General features: G+C 35.2%; 1 protein-coding gene across 4 annotated transcripts in view; it reads left to right on the forward strand.

The window, feature by feature from the left end:
• CSMD3 (CUB and Sushi multiple domains 3) overlaps window positions 1–13,519 on the forward strand; it is a 1,163,243-nt gene that overhangs the window by 165,629 nt on the left and 984,095 nt on the right. For all 4 annotated transcript variants that reach the window (XM_028122520.1, XM_088023099.1, XM_028122521.1 and 1 more), the window contains exon 3: window positions 7,324–7,436. In XM_028122520.1, coding sequence (XP_027978321.1) covers window positions 7,324–7,436 — 113 coding nt within the window. The remainder of the gene's footprint in view (window positions 1–7,323; window positions 7,437–13,519) is intronic.

Consider the following 13,519-nt stretch of genomic DNA (forward strand, 5'->3'; position numbering starts at 1 on the left):
TTGCATGTAAAATAATTGTGTCTATTTTTATATTTAATATTTGGATTTAATCAGTGTGTCGAAGACAATGACAGGATAAACAGCATGTTCGATAGAAAATGGGACACAATAAGCCATAGTTTTAGACCTGGCTCTACTATGAACTTGATCAAGTTATTTAATTTCTCCCATTCTCTTGTGCCTTCTAATGTGAGGGTGAAATTGCATATTTCACCTGTACAGAGAAATTTTTCTTTTAAAGTTACTGTCAAATTTTGCACTAGTAGGCTTTGAATCTCCTCATGTTGCAGATCAACATGGGTCTCAGTAACTTAGAGTGGTCACTAGGGTCTAAGGGGTTCTAGAGAATAAGTTAATATTTTAAACACTTAAAAAAATCTATATTCCAAATCTAAAAGACAGCTATGGCTTGGTTTCCTATTGCTGGGGCAACAAATTACTTAATAGTTTAAACAACATAAATTTGTTATTTGGCAGTCTGGAAAACTGAAGCCCAAAATGGGCTTAACTGGGCTGAAATCAAGGTGTAGACAGGTCTGTCTTCCTTCTGGAGGCTCTAGAAGAGAATCTGTTCCTTGCCTTTTCCAGCTTGTGGAGGCTGCTTGCCATTCTTTGCCTTACATCCCTCTTCCAATTTCACAGCCAGCAATCACATCACTCTAACCTCTGCTCTGTTATCCCGTCTCCTACTCTCTCTCTCTAACCCTCCTGTTTCCCTTTTTTTTTTTTTAAAGATTTTTATTTATTTATTTGAGAGAGAATGAGAGATAGAGAGCACGAGAGGGAGGAGGGTCAGAGGGAGAAGCAGACTCCCCGCTGAGCAGGAAGCCCGATGTGGGACTCGATCCCAGGACTCCAGGATCATGACCTGAGCCGAAGGCAGTCGCTTAACCAACTGAGCCACCCAGGCGCCCCCCCCCCTTTTTTTTAAGATTTCATTTATTTGACAGAGACAGACACAGCAAGAGAGGGAACACAAGCAGGGGGAGTGGGAGAGGGAGAAGCAGGCTTCCTGCTGAGCAGGGAGCCCAATGTGGGGCTCGATCCTAGGATCCTGTTTCCCTTTTTAAAAAATTAATTAATTAATTTTATTTCCCCCCTTTTTAAATTTAAATTTAATTAGCCAAAATATAGTACATCATTAGTCCCGTTTCCCTCTAAAGACCCTTGTGATTACTCTGGACCCATCCAGATAATCTAGGGTAATCTCCCAGTCTTAAAATCCTAATTTAATCACATCTATAACATTTCTTTTGTCATGTAAGGTGAAATATTTTAAAATTCCAGGTACTAGAGCCTGGGTAATTTTGGAGGGCCATCACTCAAAATGTAACGTTAGGTGTACAAATCTAACAGTCATAACAGCATAGCAGGTTATGATGTAAGTAGTTTTTCAGAATTCTTGTGTGCTGCAAAACCATTCATCCTTTTTTTTTCCTTCCTGACAATGTTTCTTGGTTGTTTTTGTCTTTTTTTGTGTGAAAAAAATAGTATGAGCATTTAAAATGAGAAATATTTTATTTATACATCTTCATATCAAGAAGTTTTAAAACATCTAGAAAGTTATTTAATAACTAATTAGTTACTCCATGAACCTGCAATTCCACCACTAGATATATTCCCAATAGAAGTATGTATGTATGTATGGGGCGCCTGGGTGGCTCAGTCGTTAAGTGTCTGCCTTCTGCTCAGGTATTGATCCCAGGGTCTGGGATCGAGCCCCGCATTGGGCTCCCTGCTCTGTGGGAAGCCTGCTTCTCCCTCTCCCACTCCCCCTGCTTGTGTTCCCTCTCCCTGTGCCTCTCTCTGTCAAATAAATAAATAAAATCTTTTTTTTTAAAGAAATATGTATGTATGCATGTAAACAGAAGTTTATGGCAGTATTATTTATAAAAGACCCAACTGGAAAAAGAAAACTCCACTAGCCGTAGAATGGCTAAATAGATTGAAGTATAAAATGAAATCCTATATAGTAATGAAAGTTAATTTCCATACTACTACTACAGTAGTACAAACATAAGGCTGAGTAAAAGAAGTCAGAGTGAAATAATTTCATTACATACAATTTCATTTATATAAAGCTTTAAAACATGCAAAATTAATTTGTTTAGCTAGAAGTCAGGTGAGTGGTTATCTTTGGGGAGGAGTGAGATTGTAATGAATGGGTGGAAACATAAGCGGACATTCAATATTTCTTGCAGTGTTTTATTTCTTGATCTGAAATATTTAATTTGTGAAAATTCAACAGTATGTGCAATTTTGATTTGTTGTAATCCTCTGTAAGTTATAGTTTATTGAACATATTTATAAACAAAAAGACCAGTATTATATAATTAATTTATAAAAGCATAATGTTTTATGTATATAAAAATATAGTCTAGTATATTCTGGTCATAAGTGACACATTTTTAAAAAATAAGGATACCAAAAGGTTGAAAGTTAAAAGATGTTCTAGACTAATTCTAGTAAATTAAGTTATAGATTTATTACTGCCAGGTAAGATAAAGTTTAAGATCAAATCATTATTAGACATAGATTAGGGGCATGTGCGTGGCTCAGTCATGTAAGCATCTGACTCCTGATTTCACCTCAGGTCATGATCTCAGGGTTGTGAGATCGAGCCCTACATCAGGCTCTGTGCTGGGCATGGAATATGCTTAAGTAATTCTCTCTCTCCCTCTCCCTCTGCACCCCTCCCCAAAAGAAACAAAACAGGGTAGCACTTCATAAAAAATAAAATGTTCAATTTGCCAGGAAATATAATAATTTAAACTTGTACACACCTATTAATGTAGCCCCCAAGTATATTTTAAAATGACATAACTACAAGGAAAAATATAAAAATCTATAATCCTCTTGTGAGATTTTAGCATATCTCTTTCAGTAACTAGTAGATCAGATTTTAAAAATATAGTCAGCACAGAGAACACTTGAACATGATTAACAAATTTATCTAAAAGATATATTGAACACTGTTCCTAGCCAATGATAAATACCCATTATAGGAGCCAGAATGATCCCAGAATAATGGTTCTCTAAGAACTTGTGAATATATCACATGGCAAAAATAACTTGGCAAATGGAATTGAGACAGATGTTATAATAGAAGATATCTGAATTATCAATTTGAACACAGTTTAATTACATGAGCATAGAAAAGTTGAGAACTCTCTCCATCTGGAGGCAGAAGAGGCAGCAGCAGAAGGATGAGGTAGAGGGAAAGGCCAAAGAGAATTACAGAATGAGAACTTGGACTCCCCTTGCTGACTCTGAAGATGGAGGAAGGAGGTCTCAAACTGAGAAATGCAAGCAATCTCTAAAAGCTGAGAATGACCCCAAGTCAACAGCTGGCAAGGAAACAGAACCTTAGTCCTACAACTGCATAGAATTTAATTCTGGCAACAGTGTTATATGGGAAGTGAAAGCAAATTCTGCTCCCAAGGTTCTAGAAGCAATGCAGCCCAGCTAACACCTTGATTTCAGCTTCATGAGGCTCAAAGCAGAGAACCAGTTGAGCTACACTCTACCAAGACCTATGTAACTATGAGCTAATTAATAATGGGTGTTAAGGTTATGGTAATTTGGATTAGGAATAGAAAATTAATATGCTTTCCTTTATAAGGAAACTAGGCATGTAATAAAAAATACAACATCGGACCCATAGAGCAAATCTCAAGAATTTCAAAGGATTAAATTCATACAGAAAATGTTATCTAATTGAAATGCAAATGGATATACATTGGTAAGAAGACATAACTAAAGCAACTCATAGAGATATACTTCTAATCATGAGCGAAACAGGAAATCATGTAGCTCATGCAGCAGAAAGAGGAAAATTTAAAGCTTTAAATGTTTAAAACACTAGAGGAACTGCCAAGTAAGTGTGTACAAGTGAACTTTTGCAAGAATGTTGATGAAAACACAAATTATAAACAACCCAAATGTCCATCAACAATAGAATGTATAAATTTGGTGTGGTATATTTTTTGCAATAGATTCCTATTTGGCAGTGGTTCTCAAAATGTGATCCGTGGATCCTTGAAGGTCCTGAGACATTTTTAGGGGGTCCACAAGATCAAAACTGTTTCCATAATAACACTGAGACATTATTCACACCATTTTCATTGTGTTGACATTTGTCCTCATGGTACAAAAGTAATGGTGGGTAAAACTGCTGGTGCCTGAAAACCTCGCAATTAGTGACCTCAAACTGTACAAATAGTCATTAGTCATTGTATTCTTTACTGCCACACACTTTCAGTGTGGAAAAAAATTCCATGGTACTTAATATTCTTGTTGATGCTGTAGTTATTTCATTAAATGTCTACCCTGTAATTCCCCACTTTTAAATGACCTGTGTAACAAAATGGAAAGTATGCAAAAAATAAAAAAAAAATAAGAAACAAAAAAACATAGAACCTTCTTATGCCTACCAAAATATGATGGTTGTTCCAAGGAAAAACAGTTGCATAATTGAGTTGTCAACTGAACTGGCCACATTTTCATGGAACATTCTTTTTACTCGAGTGACTAACATAAACTACAGTTAGTCAAACTTGGGTATTTGTTATATATTTTTTCCAACACACACACACACACACACAAACAGTGAACCTGAATTTTTATTTCAAGGGAAAACAATTGACAGGATTTGTTGTCTATGACAAAAATCTAAGTTTCCAAGTAAAAAATTAGAATTCTGGAAAACTTCAATCCATTACTATAAGTTTTAGAGCTTCCCCAAGTTTAAAGATTTTTCTAATGAGATCAGGTAGCAATAATAAAAATAAATGTGATTTTTTTGATACTTTATAATAAAATGTATCAACATTTAGAAGATCAAACTCACTGAATGAATAAAAAAAAAAGAACGAATGTATTCCAAAGTACTAATACATGTTAAAAATTGCATGGGTAAAAAGGACCCATCATAGAAACAAGGTGAAGCAATGAATTTTAATGCCACAGCGTATAAAAATTAATTGATATGGTTTGAATTCAACATTGCAACTAACTTGTAAAGTTTTTGTGTACTATCAAAGAAGAGTATCCACTTATCTGCAAAAGCCATTAGAATTCTCTTCCCTTTTCCAACTACATATGTGAGGCCAGAGTTCTTCATACCCATCAACCAAGATAACATATTGTAAAATATTGAATAAAGAAGTAGTTATGAGGGGCACCTGGGTAGCTCAGTCATTAGCGTCTGCTTTCAGCTCAGATCATGATCCCAGGGTCCTGGGATCAAGCCCCGCATCAGGCTCCCTGCTCAGCGGGAAGCCTGCTTCTCCCTCTCCCTCTCCCTCTGCTTGTGTTCTCTCTCTTGCTGTCTCTCTCTCTGTCAAATAAATAAATAAAATCTTTTTAAAAAAAAAAGAACTAGATATGAGAATCCAACTGATTTCTGTTAATAGGCCAGATATTAAAAATATTTTCTTTCTTTTTTTTTTAAAGATTTTTATTTACCTATTTGATAGGGAGAGAAAAAGAGTGAGAGAGCACAAGCAGGGGGAGCTGCAGAGGGAGAGGGAGAAGCAGGCTCTCAAGTGAGCAGGGAGCCTGATGCGGGGCTCAATCCCAGGACCCTGGGATCATGACCTGAGCCGAAGGCAGATGCTTAACGACTGAGCCACCCAGGTGCCACTAAATAGATTTTCAAAAACAGAAATACAATACATTCTTGTCATTTTTGTTTTGGAAAATATAATTATTTTGAATTAAAATATGATTTATGTCAACATGCAATGTGCCTATCCTGGTTTTCTTTTTTTAAAGATTTTTATTTATTTATTGAGAGAGAGAGAGAATGGTAGAGAGCATGAGAGGCAAGAAGGTCAGAGGGAGAAGCAGACCCCCTGCTGAGCAGGGAGCCTGATGTGGGGCTCAATCCCAGGACCCTGGGATCATGACCTGAGCTGAAGGCAGTCGCTTAACCAACTGAGCCACCCAGGCATACTATCCTGGTTATTTTTAAATTAATAAATGCACATGTAAAAAATTATTCTCAGTTTTAATTTAAATAGGGTATATACTGATAAATCTAGCCCACAAAATCTTTTGGGGGTTCTTAATAAGAGTATAAACACACCTGAGACAAATGAGAATTATTGCTATCTAGCAATGAAATATATGGTAATTTCAATGTAGATTAATCCTACATGTGCAATGTTGGGCAAAAATAGCAAGTATATAAAAAATAGTATAATTCCATTGCATAAAATTACTAATTCTTATTATATTAATAATAAAAATGAGAAAATAAATAACAAATGGTAATTCATAGAAAAATTAAAAATTATGTATTTCATTAGTTTTAGTAAAATTATATCCTGTGTAGGTGTTTTTTTTTTAATTTTAATTTCTTTTTTCTAGTTTAGACAAAGTATCAATTGTAAATCAATTGTATAATCAATCTTGTAACAATATGCAATAAGTTATTTGCAAAATACATAATAAAATAAGGATAAAAAATATCAGACAAATATCTGTTTTATAAAAATATGCAGTATAGGGGTGCCTGGGTGGCTCAGTCAGTTAGGCATCTGCCTTTGGCTCAGGTCATGATCTGGGGTCCTGGGACTAGAGCCCACATCTGGCTCCCTGCTCAGTGGGGAGTCTGCTTCTCTTATGCCCCTCCCCCCTTGTGCTCTGTCTCTCTCTCTCTCTCACACACACACACTCAGTTTCTCTCTCTCAAATAAATAAATAAAATCTTTTTAAAAATGAAATATAACCAAAAAGTAATCTGCAACTATTAAATTTAATAGAATTTATTGAAAGTTTAGAATCTAATAAAACAAAAATCACATCATTTGTAGACTTTTCAGTTTCAAGATTTATTTAGAGCACATCTCTTCCTTTAATATTAAATTTTAATAAAAACTCCCCACTGTGTAAATATATTCTAAACTATCAGGAAAATTATTTATTTGACAAAAATATCTTCTGAATATTCAGTTGTTAAAATAAGGAGCAAAAGATACTAAAAACACATACTCTCACAACTCATCTCCCAAAGTCTAAATTAATCAGTATTTTCGTAGAGATGATATATGTAATAGATATGATAAATAGTCATACACATTAACATGTATGTAAATAACTTTATATATATCCACAGTAATTGTTTTTGATGAGTGACTATCAATATGTGATAAATTTGTTTATAAATCCTCACACACACACACACCCACCCCCCCACACACACACACATACACACCTACTTATACAAAGCTTAGGGATATAAGATGACTTTTAATGCTCTTTCAACTCTATTAGGTAAAATGTCTATAATACTAACAATTAATTCCATTATGTTTTTAGGTTAACAGGATTCCATCTGCCACCGCCAGTGACGAGTACCAAATCTGTGTTCTCACTACGTCTGACCAGTGATTTTGCAGTTAGCGCTCATGGATTTAAAGTATATTATGAAGGTAAGTGATGGCAATATAAAAGGACCACCACCCAGTCTAATAGAGTCAAACCAAAATTCTCTAGGATGGAAATGGAAGAAGAATCACCAGGAAGGAAGATACAGTGTATCCTGTTATCTCAAATCCTATCCTGAGAGTCACCTTCTTAATAATCATTAACATATAATAAAATGCTAGAATGAGTAGGCTTTCATGTTTCATTGCAGTGTACCTGAACAGAGGAAAATCTTTCCCTTAAATCTTCTTGGGAAATGAGACCATGAAACCATTATGGGGTTAGACATTAACAAAAGCGAACAATATGAAAGTAACAGGAAATAAGGTCTGATTCAAGATTCAGGCATCGCAGATTCCACCCTGTTTGCTCTGCTAGAAAAATAACCTGGTAATCTGTCTTCTCCACAAGTTAGTCAAGAGAAAATGTCTATTAAGAGACAAGAGTTTGCATCTTTCATTCGAAACCAGCCTTTCCAGTCCCACAGATCCATAATCCCTAAAACCACAGAAAAGAAAACTAAGAAGCTCCTGAAACTAAAGCTTTTATCTAGAAGGTGGAACAAACTAATTTGGCATCAAAGCCTGACCTGAACTAATTGGAGGCCACTAATAACCTTTATTTATCCCACATAGTGTGGATACTCATGTTTCATTATGCAAATATTGTTTGATAATTTGGGGTACCACAGGCTCTGCTGATGGTGTTAAAAATGTACAGAATCTGCATGTGTTCCTTTTTTATGTATAAATTCTGATGATAAAAATGCTCTATTCCTGAAGGTTTCAGATGGAGGTCATGGACTGGTAATTTTTTTTATGGGATTTGACAATGAAGTTGCACCTCCTTTAGGGAAGAGCCCCTTCCTACCTACAGGAATAGCATATGAAATTTCAACTCACCTCCCCAGGACAATATTACCAGAATTCATCACACCAGATCTAAAATCATCCTAAGAGATACACAAATATAGATAGAGATACAGTAGCAGGGGTGGTTACTTTCTAAAGCACATAATAATTCAAAATATGATATGTTTAAAGAGCACACTGGAGACCATATGTAAAGTAGAACTGCTTTAGTATAAAGGTTAATAGTTTGCATGTGGGGAAAGTTTTAAATCAAACATTTCATCTTAGTGCTCTCTTTCTCTCTAGAAAAAATATCCCTTAACAAACAACTGAGTAAAAATATTTTCTCTTTTTTATATCCTAAATAATGACACATCACTGCAGTTTTTAACACTATTTTCTACCCAATACATTTCTGAACTATCTTTTGTCTAGCATGGAAGGCTGCATTCTAAGACTTTTTTCCCCCTCCATTGTGCTAGTAGAAATCATTATTTTTCTAAGGTGCTTTCACAATAGTTGAGTATTTTTATCTTGGCAACTTAATTCATAGTTCAAAACACTACAAACACAAAGGTTTAATTTTAAGTGTAATTTTGGCAATATTGAAGGAGTTAGTAATACAATAATTTTCCATTAAAGCTCCTTAATAGAAAACCTGTATTCTGTTCATCAAAGTATAAATATATTTTAGGTTAGTCTATTCTTTCAGTAAGTACTAAGTACACTGAAAATGTAGTAACACTGAAGATGAGTTAGGATGTTACCATGTTTTCCGGCTTGACTGTCAAGCTTCATGAGAAATACTCAAAAATATTTTCAAAGCTCTCCATTTTTTCTACATATACAACATGAAATTTCTGTCGTTCCTGCTTCTGTAAAAATGGATTCGTAGATCTTCATGACATTTAAATATATGTTTGGGAGGTTCTGCCTTAAAATATAAGGTATTAGGTGTCTATATAGTATTGAGTGATTGGTATTCATGCTAGAGAACATCTTCAAGCATTGATTTGTGATGGTACCTTCTATCCTCTGTTAGTTTTCTATTGCTATTCTAACAAATAAACACAAATTTAGCATCTTAAAAGGAAAATATATTAACTCACAGTTCTGGAACTGAGAAATCCTGGTGGTCTCTGCTAGTTTTTCTGTTCAGGGTCTCGCAGGGCTGAAATAAAAATGTCAGGTGGTTGGTCTCTTATCAGAAGGGTCTACCAGTGCCCACAGCTCCCGAAGGCCTCTCTCTTGCTTGTACTTGGGCCCTATATCTGAGAGCCAGCAAGGGGTGCACTGCATCCTCCTCATACTCGAAATCTCTCTGACTTCCCCTTCTGAAGCACATCTCTGACTTCAAGTAGAGAAAGTTCTTGTTTTAAGGGCCTGTGTGATTAAATTGGACCCACCTGGGTAATCAAGTCTGATCTCCCTGTGTAAAATTCCTTACACTTAATTACATTTGCAAGGTTCTTTTTGCCTCGTCCCATGACATATTCACTGATTCCAGAGATATTTGGTTGGGGGGTTGGGGAGAGTAAGGATGGGTTTCATTTGTCCTACCATACCATGGGACACTATGTAACATTTTACAGAGGGAACAGCTGCAAGTATTTATTTATTTAACCATGGCCAATGATTCTGTCAAGACCAGCTTGTGTATAGTAGTCGCCTCTTAATCACAAGGTATATGTTACAAGCCCTTCAGTGGATGCCTGAAATCGTGGATAGTTCCTAATTCTCTATATACTATATTTTCTCATATACATACATACTTATGATAAAGCTTTGTTTATAAATTAGTGGGGCATCTGGGTGGCACAGTCAATTAAGTGTCCCACTCTTGATTTCAGCTCAGGTAATGATCTCGGGTTGTGAGAAGAATCCTGACCTCCTCTGGGCTCTGTGCTCAGTGGGGAGTCTACTTGAGGATTCTCTCTCTCCCTCCCCCTCTGCTCCTTCCCTGTCTCTCACACTCCCACTAAAAAAAAAAAAAAAAAAAAAAAAGGTAAATAAATCTGGGTTGCCTAGTTGGCTCAGCCGGTTAAGCATCTGCCTTCGGCTCAGGTCATGATCCCGGAATCCTGGGATTGAGCCCCACATTGGGCTCCTATTCAGTGGGGAGTCTGCTTCTCCCTCTCCTTCTGCCCTTCCCTCCTCTCGTGCGTGCTTGCTCTCTCTCTCACCCTCTCTCAAATAAATAAATAAAATCTTTAAAAAAGTAAATAAATCTTTTAAAATATTAGGCATAATAAGACATTAACAACAATAATAAAATGAATAATCATAATAATATACTGTAATGAAACTTTGTGAACATGGTGTCTATCAAAATATTCTGCACTCACCCTTCTTGTGAGATGGTAAAATGCCTACGTGATGAGGTGAAGTGAGGTGAATGACGTAGGCACTCTGATGTAGAGTTAGGCTACAACTGACCTTCTGATGCTTCCTCAGAAGAGGATGATCTGCTCGCGGACCACAGTTGATACAGGGTAACTGAAGTGGAGGAAAGCGAAACTGCAGATAAGGCGGGACTATCATATTGTGAAGTCCAGAAAACTTAATTTGAAATTTCAAAGCTCATTCTCCTCATTTCCTACATTTTGGATCCAAGTTATCATTCCATAATTAACCTCAAATTACAACTCTGGACCCTAGTCCTACTACAATAAAATTAATCTACTAATCTGGACATTTCCTCTAAATTTATACCCGCATGTTTTGTTTTGTTTTTAGATGATCCTAATATCTGAATCTCATTAATTTTCATTACATTTTCCTCTATATAATCATTCCTAGTTATCTTTTGTTTGAAGTGACACACTGTTACGTTACTTTTAGGTGTACAACTTAGTGATCCAAAAAATCCATAGGTTATGCTATGCTCATCACAAATGTAGCTACCACCCGTCACCACACAACCCTATTACAATACCACTGACTATACCCCCTTTGCTGTACCTTTCATCTTAATCTTTCAAAGTATCCTAAGACCTTGTCCTTGTGTATTAGAATTTATGAGCACTCTCTTTATTAGTAATATTTGTGTATCTATCTGTGTTTCTCAATCTGCCAACACTGGACCACATACATCAGAGACATCTGGAGAATTTGTTAAAATGTAAAATATAAAATTCTTGGCCCCAGTTACATATCCTGAATCAGACATGGAATGAATTCCTAGAAAAGGCATTGGAATTCCAGTTGTAAATCCAATAAAGAATAAATAATTGATAAATGTAAGTCAGTCTCTGATCTTCACAGAACTCAGTTCTTACAAGCTTCTATTGCCCTACTTCAGCGCATTTACTTTAAAACTCTGGAGGGTGGGTTTCACAAATTTTGATCGAGGTTAAGAGCTCTTAATCATTTACTGGAAACACTTTTCTTTTAAATTCCTTGAAGTCAAAGCTGTGAGTTCTTAAACTTCTGTGGAAAATTTCCCCACTAATATCTAGCTGCATTTATCTTTATCTTTTCTCATTACCGTCTACTATACACCTCAATATCTTGTCACTATTTCCCAAGTTTTTTTTTTTACAGTACTTTAGTTTCATTTTTTATGTTAATAAAAACAAATGACTAAAATACAGTTCAATGAAACAGTAAATTTGAGAAACATTAACATATACTAGGTTGAATAGTCATATAATCATTTTTCAAAATTCAATCAGGATAAACCTGGTAAGATCTGTGTTCTATGGAGCTCATAGTGAGAAATACTCTTAGGTCTTTTCTAAATCTGCCAAACAGAATTCAAAATATATTCCAGTTTCTGCTAAAAATTATTTTGTATAACAGAATTCTTTTACATTTTACTTCAAAGATGCATAATCATTTTTTATAGGTAAAAGGGTTAAAAGTTTCACCTTTAGAAAATATGCTGTTAAATCATTTTTATATTTTAAATCAGATGCAGAAATTTGGCTAATAACACTTCATTCACTGAGTAATCTCTTTGTGCCAATCACAGTGCTAAACATTTTACATGGATTTTCCCACCTTAGAAAATTATATGAAAAAATGTAATAAGCAAGAATTTAACAAAAAATTACATTAACATAAAAAAATGTATAAATTCCCTACAAATGTAAACCATATACATTTTAGAGACCTTTTTTATATCTAACTATAAACTATAATTCCATTTATAGTTAAATGGGTAGGATCACATAGAGTTTAGTACAAAAGAGTATTGTAAAAATAAAAATTACTGATAATGTTGTACATTAAAACAACATGAAACAAAAGCTGAAATGTATTCTTTCATATATTATGGGTGACCTATATTTCTTTGTCTTTTTTAAATACTTGACATACAAATGAATATTTGTACTACTTACCATTCTATTTAGCTATCTGTCACACATGTTTATTAAAAGTTTGTCCTTGAGGGGCGCCTGGGTGGCTCAGTCATTAAGCATCTGCTTTTGGCTCGGGTCATGATCCTGGGGTCCTGGGTTATGTTCAGCAGGAAGCCTGCTTCTCCCTTTCCCACTCCCCCTGTTTGTGTTCCCTCTCTTGCTATCTCTCTTTGTCAAATAAATAAAATCTTTTAAAAAATAAAAGTTTATCCTTGAAAACATCAAATGACTTTAGTGATTTTTAATTTTAGGGGTTATTTTCAATTCCTAAATTTTAAAAATTTAAACTGCAGTACCATAAAATGTAATGAAGAGCTTACAATTTCGGATCAAGTTAATTATGGTTCTGGCAAGACAGATGAATTGTAGCAAGATAAATTTATGTAATAAAATTAAATATATTAAACAGTTTGCTACCAATAAAGATAAATTAGGTTCATAAAAGAAGTTAATGGATCATTACCTTAATACTTTTAAGAATAAATGAAAGGCGCCTGGGTGGCTCAGATGGTTAAGCGTCTGCCTTCGGCTCAGGTCATGATCCCAGGGTCCTGGGATGGAGTCCCGCATCGGGCTCCCTGCTCCTTGGAGCCTGCTTCTCCCTCTGCTTCTCTCTCTCTCTCTCCCTCTCCTCTCTCCCTCTGTGTCTCATGAATAAATAAATTATTTTTAAAAAAGAATTAAAAAAGAATAAATGAAAGATATTACATTAAAAAAAACAGATGTCATACATGTAAAGACAATTTTTCCTCTTGCTCAAATTCAAACCTTTTGCCTTTCAGGTTTCATAGAGTCAGCCTACTTAGGTTTAGAAATACATCTCTGTCTCTTCTTCCCTGAACACCCTGTACACGCATCTTTGGCCTATTCATT

The sequence above is a fragment of the Eumetopias jubatus genome, unplaced genomic scaffold (assembly GCF_037043125.1).
Source record: "Eumetopias jubatus isolate StellerSeaLion01/CBP00866 unplaced genomic scaffold, mEumJub1_p1.0 scaffold_4, whole genome shotgun sequence".
Lineage (NCBI taxonomy): Eukaryota > Metazoa > Chordata > Mammalia > Carnivora > Otariidae > Eumetopias > Eumetopias jubatus.